Genomic DNA, 16,296 nt, shown 5'->3' with positions numbered 1-16,296 from the left:
CTTTGGAGCCGATTAATTCCCGTATCTTTAATTACTTTTTTTCTTTGTGATTTAATTTCCTAGATATATATATATATATATATATATATATATATATATTCGATCCATCAAACATTATAAGTCATAGGTACCACGACATACATTTTAACCTAATTAAGATACCAAATATTTATGTCTGTCATTCAAGTTGGGAGTTGGGATGACACATGATGACGAAAGGTAGTACTGTGTCTGATCTGCCACTTCATTTTATTTATTTATTTATTTTAAATAAACACATTCACTTGTTTTGTCACTTTTATCACTTGCAATCGAACCTATGAATTTGTGCTCCCTTTACAAGTTCCCATATTCTTATCGTACTAATCGCTAGACATGCACTTAGTAGTGCAATCAATATATATATATGAATTTGTGCTCCCTTTACAAGGTCCCATATTCTTATAGTACTAATCGCTAGACATGCACTTCGTACTGCAATCAATATGTATATTATATTGTGAAAGCATATCTTATTCCAAAAATTTAAGTCCAAAGTAATTTAATTATTTATATTTTAAATATGTTATCCACATTTTCTTATAAATATATATATATATGCTTAACAATCTCACTTACGCGTTAGCCAAATTCTCCTTAATAAATGGGCTCAATATGGTATTTAATTAAATGAGATAGTGTATAAAGTTAGGATTTAAATCAATATTTTAAATTTTGTACTGTACTAGTTGTTATGGCCGGTATTTACCGTTCATAGGTAGTGACCGATACAGGAAATGTATGTATTTCATATCGGGTCAAATACCAGGCATACCGATGCGTTTTGGTCAATACCAACCTGTTTTCAGTGTACTGGCCGTTTTTTTTTTATTTTTGGCAATTAATGTAAAAATTCTGATTTTTTCATAATTTTCACTCCAATTTTTACATCTGAAGATTATTTTCTTAACTTTCTTTAATCCCCTTTTCTTGAGGACTGAGAATCAAATCTCTACTTCGCTTTTCGTGATGAAGATGAATAATTATTTTTTTCAAATAGTTGGATTAAGAACTTAGAAATATTATTGAGTTTTATAAATATATTTTTTAACTTTTAAAGACTTGCATTGATGTTATTTTGAAATATAATATATATATAATTAATTTATTATATATAAACTATCCCAAAACAGTACCAGTACTGAAATATTTTATTTCAGTGCCTTAACTAAAATGACCACCGAAACGGCATTCAAAACTTTGGTTCGAACAATCAAGACCCCTGCTCTAATATCATGTCAAAAATAAAATATAATAGAAAAAAAATTGAATATGAGACTTATCATGAATGAAAAAAAAACGTTACGAGAGACACTAGGAAATAGGGGACTCTAATACCAAAATGTTGATGATAACTTGTACAGTCAATTGGTGATCTGATATGAGAAAAGTTAAATTGAAAGAGGGATATAACTGGCATGTAAAGAATATGTTAAACTAGATGTGTGCTATGTAAATAACAAAGTAAAGGAACACACCTGCTAACAAAAACCAGGATGATATTTTGATACCATGTTAGAAAATATAAAATAAAATAGAAAATGAGAAGGAAAAAAGAGAAAGAGGGAGAGAGAATTTGAGGACTATATCTTTACTATTGAATACATAACATCTACCCCTATTTATAGATATATAAGGTCAGAAAAAGAATGGAAATACAAGAAGTCAACAATACTAATTGATTTACACAATAAACTAAATATAGTAAAGAAAGTCAATATTCTATTATACATATGTCATAATTATATCATAAGTATGATAATATTATAACATATATATATAAATATATATTATTAATACATGTATGTATATATATGGTGAATCTCGTCATGTGTATATATATTATATAATTTATCTATCATCTAATATCATATCATGTGATGATGAGAGGATGGTGAAAAAATGTATGATAAATAGTTTTTTTATTAAATTAATCGATTTAATCGGCCTACTCAATGATCATCGATATAATTGTTTTGGAGAAGACTTATATGTGATCGATTCACCGATATATATGCACTGCAATTAATCCACCTTGCTCACCATTTTTATTTTTTATTTCTTAGTATTGAATAAAATATGATTTTTGAGGAGAAATTATATTCTAATCCTCGAGAGTGGGAGCTCATACCATCGTCCTACCATATGTAGGGTTATATTCGAGTCAAATTTGAGCGAGCATGTGACCTAAGAGCTCGGCTTGTTCACGATATTAGCAAACCTGGGCTCAACTCGTTTATAAGCCGAGCCCAAAATTTCATTCAAGCTTAGCTCGAAGTTTAGTCTCTTAATGAGGCAAACTCGAGAAGCTTGGCTCGTGATTTTTTTTTAATTTTAAAAATAAATTATAAATAAATAAATATAGACATGAAAATATAAAGAGTTAACACTAAATTACAAAGTTACATCATCAAGGCTTCAGGATCTCAATATATTATGGCTATGGTACATTAAATGACATCCTCATGGAATAACTGAATCAAAAAATACTTTAAAACAAAAAATTATACAACTTGATACATTAAACTTTAAAACAAAAAATGTGGAATAAAATCCTCAGTCTTCGTGAATGGAGCTACAAATGGTTAGCAAATAGCAAGTCTTCCGATTCAACCATCTTGAAACCAACCTGCATACACTTATATACTAGAAAACTTAAGATAATTTTTAATCCCTTGCATGATTACTCAAGTACTTTTAACATAGTAATACTATCAAGGAATGTTTGATAGGAATGAAAAATTTAATTTTCCTCAACAATCAATATGATATCTCTAACACAATACAAGAAATCTGATAAATAAAATAAACCATCAAATATAGCATCAGAGTCTAGACATCTCACTGAGAGTAACAGAGTCTAACATAATTAATACAATCTTGATACAATATTATAGAGTCCTAGCCAATACTGATATTCACTGAGATATCATCAAAATTTCTTTGTAAGTATCACTGAGATAGCCACAGAGGACAAAGATAAAAAAATTAACAATATAACATCATACAAATTTACAATATGTCAAGTGTATGAACTAGTAGGTAGTAGAAGTTAGAACCAAATCAGATGCATACAAACTATAGCTTGACAGCAAGTATTTGCACTTACTTGCAACTATAGCATGACTATGACAAGAGAATCTGGGTTTTTGATGGAATATCCTTTTATTGACAAAAAAAAAAAAAAAATTAGTTAGCATTTTTTAAAATAATTGTCCTATAAGATAATAAAATAGCAACTTAAAATTAAAATAAATGTAACACTTACTGATGCTCTAACCCAATCAGACCCACACAACAATATATGTATTGTTTTAGTTGACAATAAAACTCGGCTTTGTCATTAACTTTGTTACCTATGCTGAATGTTGATTAACTGTGGCAATTAGTGTAGTCAATATATCTTGGGCTAATTTGGACAAAGTTTAAAACTTGAAACTATTTGGTTTCCACCATTCTAGAGCATCGAAACTTGCATATGAATCCTCTTTACAGATATATATATACTCTCATCTAAATAATTGTCCAGTTCTAATTTGATTGGCTGCACTATATGAATAAAATATTTAAACAACGAATGGCCACTATGCATGCTTCTCCCAGTATTGGAGGAACCACTGGATAAGTTTGTTCGAGCATTTTCCTGCTCTCTTTGTGCCTCAATAATCAAATCGTATTTCTTAATATACTCGTCATACAACTCATGTAATACTTGAGAGATATACTCAACATCTTGGAAGCTTTTGTCTCATAAATTAAAGGGAAACAAAACTCGATCAGCACCATCTTGAATCTAGGATCTAACACCACAACAATTGCCATCAATAGAATACACTCCCCCCCAACAATATTTTTCAATTTAACACTTCGTTTTGTTACCATGGATTTCATGTACTCATTCTTATATCTAGACTTCTTACCCAAGATGTCATTAATTCTCCATACTTCATAAAGAAATATGTTTGTTGTTGAGTAATCAAGTCCAAATATAATATTGGTTACTTCATTAAAAATAGCAAATAGTTGAAAAATATTTTCAACTTGCCCCCAATTGTAAACACTTGGAACCCATTCAAAACTGATATTTCCATCACCATATCAGGGAAACACTTCTTTTAATTGAGCTGCAACATCCAACATTAAATATGTGTTGTTCTATCTCGTAGGCACATCTAATATCAGTTGCTTTGAGGGCAATTGCAACTATTTTGCAATTTCACTAAACTGTTTTAGTCTCTAATACTACTAGATATTTATACCATCTCTCACATAATCAACGATCTCCCTATGTACAAGAAACAATTTTTCTCCAACAAACAATGTTTTCTTCAATCTAAAATCATATTTCAAGATCTTAATGGCAACATCACACTAGAACTTGCATTGTCAATAGTAATTGACCTAATTTTATTCTCAATTCCTCATTCTTGAAAACACTTTTGTCAAGTATCGGCAATAAGAAGACTAATATATGGAGGTGACACACTACAAAAGTTCAACAAGCACCTCTGAAGATGCCAGTTAGTATTTATAAAATGACATATCACTACCATATATAAAAGTTTTTTACAAGAAGTCCACATGTTAGTTGTGATATGAACTTTTTTAACAGGTGTAAGAAAAGCGTTTAATTTCATCTTTTAGTCTCATAAATTTGCATGCATTCCTTTTTTGCAGTAGTCTGAGATATTTTTTTCCAATACGGAGAGTTTGCACTCATAAACTTATTAATTATAACATGCTCCATAAAGGAGAATAGATATTCATGATAAAGTATCATATGAGAGGCAATTTCTTGGACCCTATTACTATCATAGTTAAAGTCTGACACAGTGAAGCCACCACCTGGCTCCATATACAATTGCTAAAACTTTCTGCTTTTTCTTTTATATGTTATCGTTTGCACTTCTATTGGGCCCTCATTAGTGACTGTATTAGGGACCTCAGTATTTGTAGTGTCTCCATCATCATCAACTAATCTAATCCTAATGGAGTTTTCATTTTCATACTCTTCCACCGGATCAAGTTCATTCATACGATCATCTATTTGCTAAAATAAATAATTTGTAAACATAGAACCAATTAGATTATATTAATAAACTAAACTAAAAATTAAAGTTAAAAAATTTGACCCAATACTTGTCAAGACAGCCTTGCCTTGATGGCTCAAAGTGCCTCCAGAAGCAAGGCTGATACAATTGATACTAATAAAGTAAAACATGTTAAAGTCAAACATATTTAACTTACAATCTTGCCTTGATGGCTCGATGTGCTTCCAAAAGAAAGGCTGATATAATTGATACTAATCAAAGAAAAAATGTTAAAGTCAAACATAATTGACTTGAACAGTTTCAGTATATAGCCTTGCCTTGATGGCTCAATGTGCCTCCGGAAGCCAAGATTATAATTTATAAACATATAAGATTATAATTTATAATCAATCAAAACTTAAAGAAAACATCATTCCATACTTGAAGCAAGAACATAAATCAAGAACTAGATATAATCATATCAATCAACCAAAACTTGTTAAAGAAAGCATCATTCCATACTTGAAACAAGAACATAGAGCAAGAACCAGATAGGATCACATTAATCAGTCAAAACATGTTAAAGAAAGCATCATTCAGGCTACGTAGCAAGAAACATAGCACCTTTATAGCTCTATGTGCAGACATTATGAACAAACACAGGCTACACAACACCTTCAGAAACTTGAAGTAAGAACATAAAATTTCCACCAGATTGTTTGTATTAATAGACTACAAACTCCACACTCCATTCAACAATATACATAAACAATCCAAGAGAACTCGGAGAAGCAAATGAAAAATTTAAAATCTATAGTAAATAAATATAAACATAGAATCAAGAAGGAGGAATAACTTATACTCACGGCGCTGTGGACTGGAAATTTTGCTTCAAACACATATCTATGGGTTCTTTCTTTAGAAGGCTTTTTTACAAAATTTTTAATATGAATAATATAAAGCTTGAAACAAATAATATAATATAATTTGCAAACAAATATAGGAAAAGAGTCAAAAGGCCATATTCTATTGTGGACTCATAAATCCTAACAATAAAAAAAACTCATAAACTTATCAATCAAAGTTAGACAGTTTACAAAAGCATGCATATATGTCGTGATTGTTGATGTATGGCAGCACTATGTCACACCAATGACCACTTTGGAGTTCGGCGTATAGAATAAGATATCTTTAATGATTAGATTTAGATCTACAATACGACAATTTAGAAAGAGTTAGGAGAGAACCAAAATCATCGAAAACACTCAATGACTAGATAAGTGGTTCCAAATCTCCAAAGTTCCCAACCAAATGCTTAGAAACAGGAAAAGAACCTGGCTAATCGACTGATAGATGGAAGATTTGATGAATTAGAGAACCACGAACCACGAAATCAGGGATTCAACTGGTTGGGAGTCATAAATGCTAGCATTTAATGACCTATTTGTTGAGGCTTGACAGCCATCTCTAAGACTGGAATAACAGTCACAGCTCCTCGAAAATACGGTCACCGACTGCATCTGCTAGGGTTTCTTGCAGTCAGAGCCGATATCACTCTCACCCCCTCAGATTCTTGAATCTTGACAACTACAAGCCTTCAAGAATCAAGAATCAATTCCATGCAAATCGTGTAAGAGCTAAGAGGTAAGCCTAGGAGGCTAGGGTTTCTCGATAGTTGTGAGAGAAGAAGTGAGGAAGTGTGAAACAACTGAAAGAGAAATGAGATGAGCATCGTGTAACCCTAGCATTACAGTACGGAATCAATGACTCAAAATTTGGATATAAAGATCCAAGGGCTTCAATAACTCCACACGTAACACATACACATGAGATCAGACTCACTATACTAAGTGACTTATATCAGCCTACTAAATTAAATACTATAATACATGTTATATACTATAAAACTAGATTAATATGTAATACATGTTATATACTAATATTATAAAATTATATGTATTGTATAGTATAAAACTATATATTTATACTGTATACATATATCACATTGTCTAACGTTATATTTTATCAAACATTATAATTTATTACTCATAATATAATATTATAGTTATATTATATCCTATAATACTATTATACTAATACCGTATGTTAACTACAAAATTAATACATTGATATTTAAATATTGGTACCGTCTTATATTTGCATAAAATAATATTATTATTTATGTTTATAGTTATAATGCATATATAAGAATTAATGCTAGACTATAACTACTAGTCACTACACAATAGAGTCATAGATACTAGTCCAATAGTCTACTAGTGTGAGCTTATTAATTATGAATCATAGATATTAGCACTAAATATGTATATTACTATAGTCTTATGAATACAATATTACAAGTGATTAATCTTTTATAAAGTAATAAGATTAATAACTAGTAATAATGTAAAGTCTTTTTTATTTTTTATTTTTATTTTTTATTTTTATAAAAAGTAATATTGTAAAGTCTTTAATAGTACTTCATAGAATGATAAAATCAGAAGTTATAAGTTATGACTATATATAGTTTATAGCCTATAGCTTGTAAGTAATAATTTTTATATGACATTTGAATATTTGATAAGAACGAGATAAGTTATAGCTAATATTGTATTCATCATATATTAATAATATTCATAATATAATAATATATATTTATCATACTTCTAGTTCTATATGATATATTAATATTATAAATTTATATATAGTATATGTAGTGGACTATAAGTCTATCTATATAATTGATAATACATTATAACTTTTGTATATTATATATATATATATATTGTATTATATATTTATAAATATATACAAGTCAAGCTTCATACGAGTTTGTTCTTGAACATTAATTGAGCCGGTCAAGCTTTATACGAATTTGTATAGTTTAATAATCGAGTCAAATTCGAGTTTAATCGAGCTAAATTCGAGCTGCATGTTGAGTTTCATGTTCATTTTATAGCCCTGACCATATGAACATATATTACTAATCACTTTTAGTTTTTTTTTTTTCCTAATCAAGCATGCATAATATTGATGGAAATAAATATTAGAGCTATATATACTTACAATTTTACTTACAAAATATATACAAGACTCATTTTATCAGTTTTAATTTGAAATTCAAATTTTGAAATTCAAATTTTTTAATCTTCAATATATCAATAGTTGAGACATGGAGAAGTAAGTTTTTTATAATTTTTTCTTAACTATCGTTATCATTTTCTCAATAAATATTATAGAAATACATTATGTCATCATGGACGATCATTGCTAGTATCAATATACAAAATACGTCTAGGAAGATTATCTTAAGGTATACAACCAAAGGCTAGGTTGGTTGTTGCCCATTGTTCCATAAAGTATGCAAATCAATTTTGTGATTGATGAATTTTGTTTACGCTCCAATCTTTTCAAGGTTGTAGATTTTGATGGATGTCATCAATGATTGGAGTTATTTGCCACATTGGTGAGGGGGCCTCATCTTCAATTACTATTATAACAAGTTGTTCATCACCCTCTAGATGGACTCTTTTGAAGATGTTTTGCCAGCTTCGTTGCTAGAAGAGCTGTTGAGGCTTTATCTATGACTGGATTTGTGGAATGAATTTTTGATGTCTATATTGCTAGGGTCTTACCTTCATAATCACTGCATACTACTAATGACGTTGAGAAATTATCTCTCACTATTACATCAAAGGAAAAACTCCAATGGTTCCAAGGTGGAAGTAGCCAACTTAATCTTGGAAGAACTCTTAATTTTTCCTCCCATGCTTGTTTGTAAGCTTGGTAAGAATTTTCCAACTGGTCTTTTGCCTTCTTCAGGGATAGAACTGAGTGATTATGGACAATATCATTATGTTGTCTCCAAATAAAATCCATCATTATTACTGCAAAAATCTAGAATGGATATTTTTCCGAGATATTTAACTCCAAAATCAGCTCTTAATTATCTTTAGAATCTAGTCTAGCATTGAGTTAATAGGTAGTAATGCGAGGTTCAAAGGCCAGCTACTTTGATTCTAGGGTATCCTAGTGACTAGACATTCAATGAAGAAATGGATCAATGTTTCTTCTTCTGCATTGCACAATGGGCAATTTCCTTATACTAGATTTGGAATGACATTGCTCAGTCTTGCTCTGATGGGGAGTATGTTCCATATGATTTTCCAAATTAGTAACTTATGGCGATCATAAATTTTCAAATGCCAAAGTTTTTTCAAAATTAGGCTTGGAAGATTTTGCATTGATGTGCTAGAGTTTTTTGCCACTATGTGGTAGGTTGTTTTAACTTAAAACTTCCCATTGTGGTTTGGAGTCCAAATCACAAATCTTGTCTTTGGTTATTTTGAGAGATGAATTTTTTTTGGATTTATGTAATGCTATCTTGCTAAAAAAGAGTTAGCATTTCTAGGTATTCCATGAATGAGAGCTTTGTATAATTAGATCAAAGACCTTGAAAAGGGGTTGAATCTCGTTCATTTGGTGGAGAGGCTTTAGTGTGAAATTTTCTAATGTTGGAATCCAAGGCTCTAACCATAATTTGGCTGATAAACCATTAAAGATTTTATAGTACTTATCTTTTGAAAGTATCTCTCTTATCTTGAGAATTCCCTTCCATAGTTGTGAATCATTTGATGTTACATTCCAAAAACTTGTTACGTTGAGATATTTTGTCTTGAGGAGTGAATGCCACTGGCTTGGATTTGCTTGGCTTATTTTCCATCCTGTTTTTGCTAAAAAAGCTAAATCCATATATTACATTAATCTCAAATCGAGTCCGCCTGAATTTTTTGGTTGTCAAATGCATTTCCAAGACTTCAAAGTCGAATTTTTCTTTTGTTCTTTGGAGAAATCCCACCAGATCAAAATTTTAAAACTAGTATTTAGAGGCTTGCAAATTGATTTCGACTGTTGATAAGTTGACATTTGATATGAAGGAATTGTGCTTGCCACTGATCCGATTAGCATAGTCCATCTTACTTGTCAAAGCAACTTTGATTTCTAACCTTTTTTGTAACTGCCTTTTTTGGCTCTACTAAAAAAATTGGGAAGTTCTAGATACTTCATTTTGGAAGAAAATGACTTACATTATCTGAGTGATTTCTGCTTTAATGGTGGGGTTGATGTTCCTTGTGATAAAAATTGAGAACTTATTGTGATTATTTTTTTATCATCTCATTCCTAATATTTCTTCAAAATTGCTCGAGCATTTCTTTCGGGAAATCACTTTTTGTTGTTTAAGTGGGTTGGTTTATATCCTTATTAATTAATCATTGATATTGCCCGACGCACAAGCATCATTTGCGATGATCGAGGCCTAGGCACAACTACTTTACATGAAAAACTTTTCCTTTATTTTTCTTTTTATTTTTATTTTATTGAGGTGCTTATGGAAGCCGATGATTAATTTGATCAACCACATTAATTTATCTAATCCTTGATTTCTATATAATATTGCAACATATGAACACACACTACTTCTAGAGTCGGTGCATGTGTAATATCACTACAAAAATAATGCTTACATATAGTCAAGTTATTTGTAATAAAAATAAATCTGTTCTTGTTGTAAATAGTCATTTTCATTTCAAATAATTGTTATTCTTACAGTGAATATAGCATAAATATTGATCATGAGAATCATGAGATGCATTCGTGATGAAGAGGTCCAACATCATTCATTCTTTTGTTAATATAATCATCAAAGTAGTTTCAAAGGTATAGTCCAATAACTTATAATCGCTTTTCAAGATTCTGGTTAAGTGATGGAAATATCATATCTTCTTGCTATATATAAAAGCAAGAAAGACTCAAAAGTCTGGAAAAAAATTATTTGGCAAATGATACACTGAAATAATTCGAAAGTGAGAAGCTACTTTTCCTTGCTGATCCTTTCTTTTTTTTTTTTTTCTAAAAAATAAAGGAAAAAAAAATTGATGGGAAACGATGGGAGCCAACTGTGCATGGTACGTGACTGCAATGCATATTTGCATGTAATTCATCACATTTTTGCTAGTCAATATATATATATATATATATATATATATATATATATATATATATGTGAGTGTTATGATCAGCCACTATTTACTCTTACACTCTACACCTATAACTTTTTCATAAGGTGTGGAGATATTTTTCTCATACAGGAAGTAATTAGTTGTAACCTACCGACGTCAGTAAATAGAGATTTTAAGGAAGAAGAGTGCTCTAATCATAAAGGAATAATACAAAAATAATCATATAAACTGACGTGATTTCATGTGATCTGTTAGATCCACTTTACAATAAAAGTAATTTTATAATATAATGAACCATATTAGTTTGTATGATTACTTTTGTATAATCCATTTGTGACGGGAGTATTTCTCTTTAAGAAAAAGTAGCAGACTGTAACATAAAACTACCATCATTGCCGGAGGAAATTTTTTATATTACTTTATTTCTTCTATCATTTTCATATATTACTTTATTTCTTCTATCATTTTCATATCAGTAGCTGATAAAAGAACAGTCAAACCACAAGGAATGCCTTGCTTTGTCTTTTGCAATCATAGATCAGTCATATTCGTAAAAGCTTATGAAAATGAAGATACATATCAAACACTTTCTGCAACCCATGGTGGACTTTACTGGTACAGAAAATAAAATAAAGAAAAAAGGAGAGAATGGTGCTTTATGATGCAAAGCACAGCTTCGGCCTTGAAACTTGATTTGTCTTTAAAGAAACGTGGAAAAGGAAGTAGAACAACTACACAGAAGAGACAGAATGCCTGATTTGATTAATGTTCAAAATTTACTTCCCTAAATCAATGTTAAAAAAATCGTATTAGAATCATCCTTCGCACTTAAGATCTTTATATTAAAAAACAAAGAGCATCCTTGAGTATCGATCACTCAATGACCTTCGAATCCTCTTATTGTTTCAAAGCAGCTGCAATCTTCTTTTGGACGAGCTCCACTCCAAGACGTGGAGATAACCTAGGTAGGATTTCCTGAAACATATTGATGCTTGTGAGAGACATCACCTTCAAAACACAAGGAAACTTCTAGTTCACTTAAGGTAAGGAATAGTCTCATATCACTTCCAAGCTTCTCGCATTTTGACCAAACCATTGAAATTCTATTGCCTCTTTTTAATATTAAGTATGTGGTGATATGATAGTCAACCGAAGTTGTTGCCATTTAAAGCAAATTATCAGGATGGCCTGAATCTAGCTTTCCAAATGCAAACAACAAGCTTGAACCTTACAAACTTAATGCTGAAATCAGGCCTTACTAGAAAACATCACCGCAGACAGTTTGAGTAAGGCGTATACACATGCATGTGTCACCTATGAGATTATGAAAGAGCAGCAGGCAAAAAGAAAGAAAACCAAAATGTTCTAAGCGAATGGGAATGGATAATAATATCAAAAGAACAGATGAACAAGCATGAATCGCTTTACAGCCATATCACATGTGGGAAAGGATAAATATGATATAGGAAAGAATGATTGGCCTACAATTATTAAACATTGCTAGTTTTCCATTGCAAAACACAGCCTTTGCCAGCAGGGACCAACTTTAGCTAATAAGTTCGTGGGGGTACTACAGTGGGTGGATTATTGTACATTAGGTCGATTAGTTAAACCACAGGCTATAGACTCGCTGATAGTCAACCATCTCTCTAACCAGCACATTTTATTGGACATGGGAGTGATCATTTCAGGAAGGTTATCCATGATGGCCCAATACAACCTTGTCCATACCCACATACTTTGGGCTGGTGTAAAACATAAGGATTCTTGTTTGAACAACATGCCCCACCATTAATAATGAGGATATATTGTCATTTCAACATTCAAACACCACGTAAATACATACTTTTCAATTTCAAATCTTAACTTTTTCATCTAATCATTTTACCTAATCATTACAACTTTCCTAAACTTCCAAACAAAACTCAAAAAACAATTCAACTTTTTCAAATCCCAAAACAAAAACAATATTAAAAAAATTATATTCTAACAATATATTAACTTTATAATATTTTATTCAACTTTTTCTCTCTCCTTTCCCAAAATTACATAAAACATCTTAATTCAAACCATTTCACTATTATTCACAGATTTCTCATCTTAACATCCAAACGAGGCCTTAAAGGATGTGTAAAGACCAGGAGAACAAGGGTGATAAGAAAGAAGACAAGAAACCAAGAAGGAGTGATGAAATGCAGGGTGTAGCAGAAGATCTTGCAACATAGTCTTACAACAAGCTTGAATAAAAACAACCAATAGAATCAAGTTAAACCAACTATATGATCTCTCACAGTAATTTGATCATAGTTAATATTCACAAAAATCCGGTTGATGATGTATAGGAGTTTCTAATGGTTGGTGGGTCTGAAACTTGTGTGCGAGCAGGCAATTTAGTACCAGTTTCATTGAGAAAGAGGAAAAAAAGCATATCACAGGGGTAACCCCCATATATTATCAGCAGTTGAAAAGAAGCAGGGCCTACAACGAGCAAATCCAAGCCCTTCCAAGCCTGGGACCTTAAAAGTGTCATATAGGCAGAGAGTGAGGAGAGATTTTTTTTTGTTTTATAATTAGAGTGAGGAGAGATATCATCCTGAACTTCTTAAAGGCAATGGAAAATAATTTGTACAAGCCTAGGGTGTACAAGTCCCATGCAAGTCCTTTGAAAAAAAAAAAATGAGACCCACATGAAAAGATCTACTTTTTCATGGTGGGTCTCATTTTTTTCAAAAAGTATGCGTAGGACTTGCACATTCTAGGCCTATATTTAGCATTACTATTAAGCAAATCAGTATTGAAAACTTAAGGATTGAAGTATACAAGAGCAAGGAAGATTTTCTTAAGTAAACTGTCCACGGAAGAAATTTGGAAATCATTTTGGCTTACATCTATGATGATTGAGTGGTCTCTTTTAGAAGGCTTTCCTAATTTATGAAAAGAAATTATAGGTGAGATTCCTGGAAGGCCCACTGAGATTCAAAGATATCCTAGTTCTTTCATCATCTGGATCTAGAACTGTCTTTCTTTAGGTCCTACTTTATAATAGATAATAAATCCAACCACCGAATAACCATCCAAAGGCACCCATAAAGTACTTACTGCACTGATCAGTGCACTGGTCCAGCCCCTCCACAGCACTCATTTATTCTTGATTGCAAAATAAAAAACATAATTTACTTTGACCTTCTCCCCTTTATAATCACTGAACCAATCCTCTGGACTAAATAATAAAACTTTTCTCCACCTATAATGATCAGACGATCCCTAATCATAGAATCTACTGGCTGTCCTACACATCACTATAGTTGAAATGACTGTCTCAGGGATTAAGTTAAATTAGAAAACTCATGCATCAGAACTTGGAAACAGAATGATTAATCTGAGCATTGAGGTAAGCCTAGGAGGACATGAAATTTTGAAAATGTTCTTTATCGTGAAAACAACAATGGTGGCAGAAGCCTGTCAGGTAGCAACAGCAAGAACAAACCTTTTTATGAATATCTTGAAGGTCCCAAAGATTGTGCTAAACTTCATTGTGACGGTGTTATAAATGTAGGATGGATAGGTTGTTTGAGAGGGTGAAGAAGATGAACAAGTGGAATTCATCTTCCTCTTTAAGTTATTGATGTGCTTAAAGAAGGCTTTTTTAAGGGTTTCATTGGTTTACTTATTGTGATACCCCATATGATAAGAATAAGGGTAGGTGGTGTATGAGATCCCACATTGCTTAGAAGGAGAAGTTCTTGATCTCCAATTGTATCATTGACTAATTTTTTTGGAGTATAGGCCATGTGGTTTGGGCCTTTGATTGAGCGTTATAAATAGTATCAGAGCCTATCCCAACCATAAATGTGGGGCTTGAGCCATGCCACCTACGATAATTGGTCTGAAGAAAACGTCAGGAATTTAAGAGGGGGGAGATTGTGATACCACATATGATAAGGATAAAGGTAGATGGTATATGGGATCCCATATTACTTGGGAATGAGAAGTTCTTGCTCTTTATAATGTTCCAATAGAGCTCTAATTATATCATTGACTAATCCTTTTGGAATATAAGTCATGTGATTTGGACCTTCTATTGAGGCGTTACACTTATAGACCACAGTTGTAACCATCCACCAACCCTTTCAAACATCATAACCATCAGTCTGAATTCCAAACCGGTAAATCATGTTTAGCACCTTAAATGTACAGGTGCTACTTGCACATGCTAAACAACCTTAGATGGTAGATTTTCTAACAACCGTCAGAAACTAATCCCACACACTAAGGTGCATCATAACATAGTTTCAATCAGCAATGGCCGTCAATTAATTAAGAAGCTACATTTATGTGAAGTGGAAAAGATGTTGGGATATTTCAGCACATCCACTAGCAATTTAAATTCTTCCTTTAATAAAGACTATGAATAACACGTAGGCTACAAATGCTACTTCAAAATCTTAAGCGCTGCGGCAAAGAAGAAATAGCTATATAAAGCCGAGGAACGTTAAACTTTGAGAAAATCTGAGACAACAAAATTAGCACAAAAAAATACTTTGAATAACAAAATTTAAAACAAAACTGACCTCGGTGCCATCAGAGAGTACTTTGGCTAACACGGGTATCTCATATTGATAAGCCATTTCCCACTCAGGATTGCTGGTTATATCCATTATCTGACAAACTCACCGACACATTCACAATATACACGCATAAAATAAACATATACACACTCACGCACACAGATGAGCATATTTACCTGTAAATCAACATCGTGAAGGGAATCAGGGCCGGAGAGTAAGAAGGCAGCTTGGAGTTTTTCTTTGAGGCCATCACACAAACAGCAACCGGGCTTTGAGTAGAGAACGAGCTTTCTGGAAGGAGTGGAGGAAGAAGTCGACGACGAAAAAGATGAAGAAGCGAGAGGGGTGAAGACCCACCTGGGTATGGATCTTTGTCTCGTTAGCAATACCATTGAGGATGGTCTTGCCACTGCTGCGAATGCAATTGCCATATTCATACATACAAATCCTCCGACCGGATAGCTTCCCCTAACTTTGGGGTTGAGTTTGGATTATTTTTATGGGCCGTTCTCAAGATATTGACGTGTTTTTTATGATCTGCTCTCCAGCCCATTGATTAATAAAGGACTGTTCATCGCGGTCCGGTAACCCGACAGTTTTATAAAAAATAAACTGTACATAAAAACAACGACGTCGTTT

General features: G+C 32.0%; 1 protein-coding gene across 1 annotated transcript; it reads right to left on the bottom strand.

Moving 5' to 3' along the window:
* Positions 1 to 11,831: 11,831 nt before the first annotated feature.
* On the bottom strand, positions 11,832 to 16,166 carry LOC121258532. Its single transcript, XM_041160069.1, has 3 exons — positions 15,834 to 16,166; positions 15,661 to 15,750; positions 11,832 to 12,064 (listed from the first exon to the last, which is right to left on the bottom strand). The coding sequence occupies exons 1-3, from the start codon at positions 16,092 to 16,094 to the stop codon at positions 11,987 to 11,989; spliced, it is 429 nt and encodes a 142-aa protein (XP_041016003.1). The 5' UTR covers positions 16,095 to 16,166; the 3' UTR covers positions 11,832 to 11,986.
* Positions 16,167 to 16,296: the final 130 nt, after the last annotated feature.

Source organism: Juglans microcarpa x Juglans regia, chromosome 3S (assembly GCF_004785595.1).
Source record: "Juglans microcarpa x Juglans regia isolate MS1-56 chromosome 3S, Jm3101_v1.0, whole genome shotgun sequence".
Lineage (NCBI taxonomy): Eukaryota > Viridiplantae > Streptophyta > Magnoliopsida > Fagales > Juglandaceae > Juglans > Juglans microcarpa x Juglans regia.
Note: the sequence above shows the minus strand (reverse complement) of the source record. Positions and strands in the feature narration are given on the sequence as shown.

What these genes read in the sequence shown, in the direction of transcription:
- LOC121258532 (XM_041160069.1), bottom strand. Translation starts at nt 16,094, where the DNA reads ATGAATATGGCAATTGCATTCGCAGCAGTGGCAAGACCATCCTCAATG. An exon ending in TTCACGATGTTGATTTACAG is followed by an intron (nt 15,751 to 15,833) that starts GTAAATATGCTC and finishes TGAGTTTGTCAG; the next exon opens with ATAATGGATATAACCAGCAA. An exon ending in TACTCTCTGATGGCACCGAG is followed by an intron (nt 12,065 to 15,660) that starts GTCAGTTTTGTT and finishes AATATGTTTCAG; the next exon opens with GAAATCCTACCTAGGTTATC.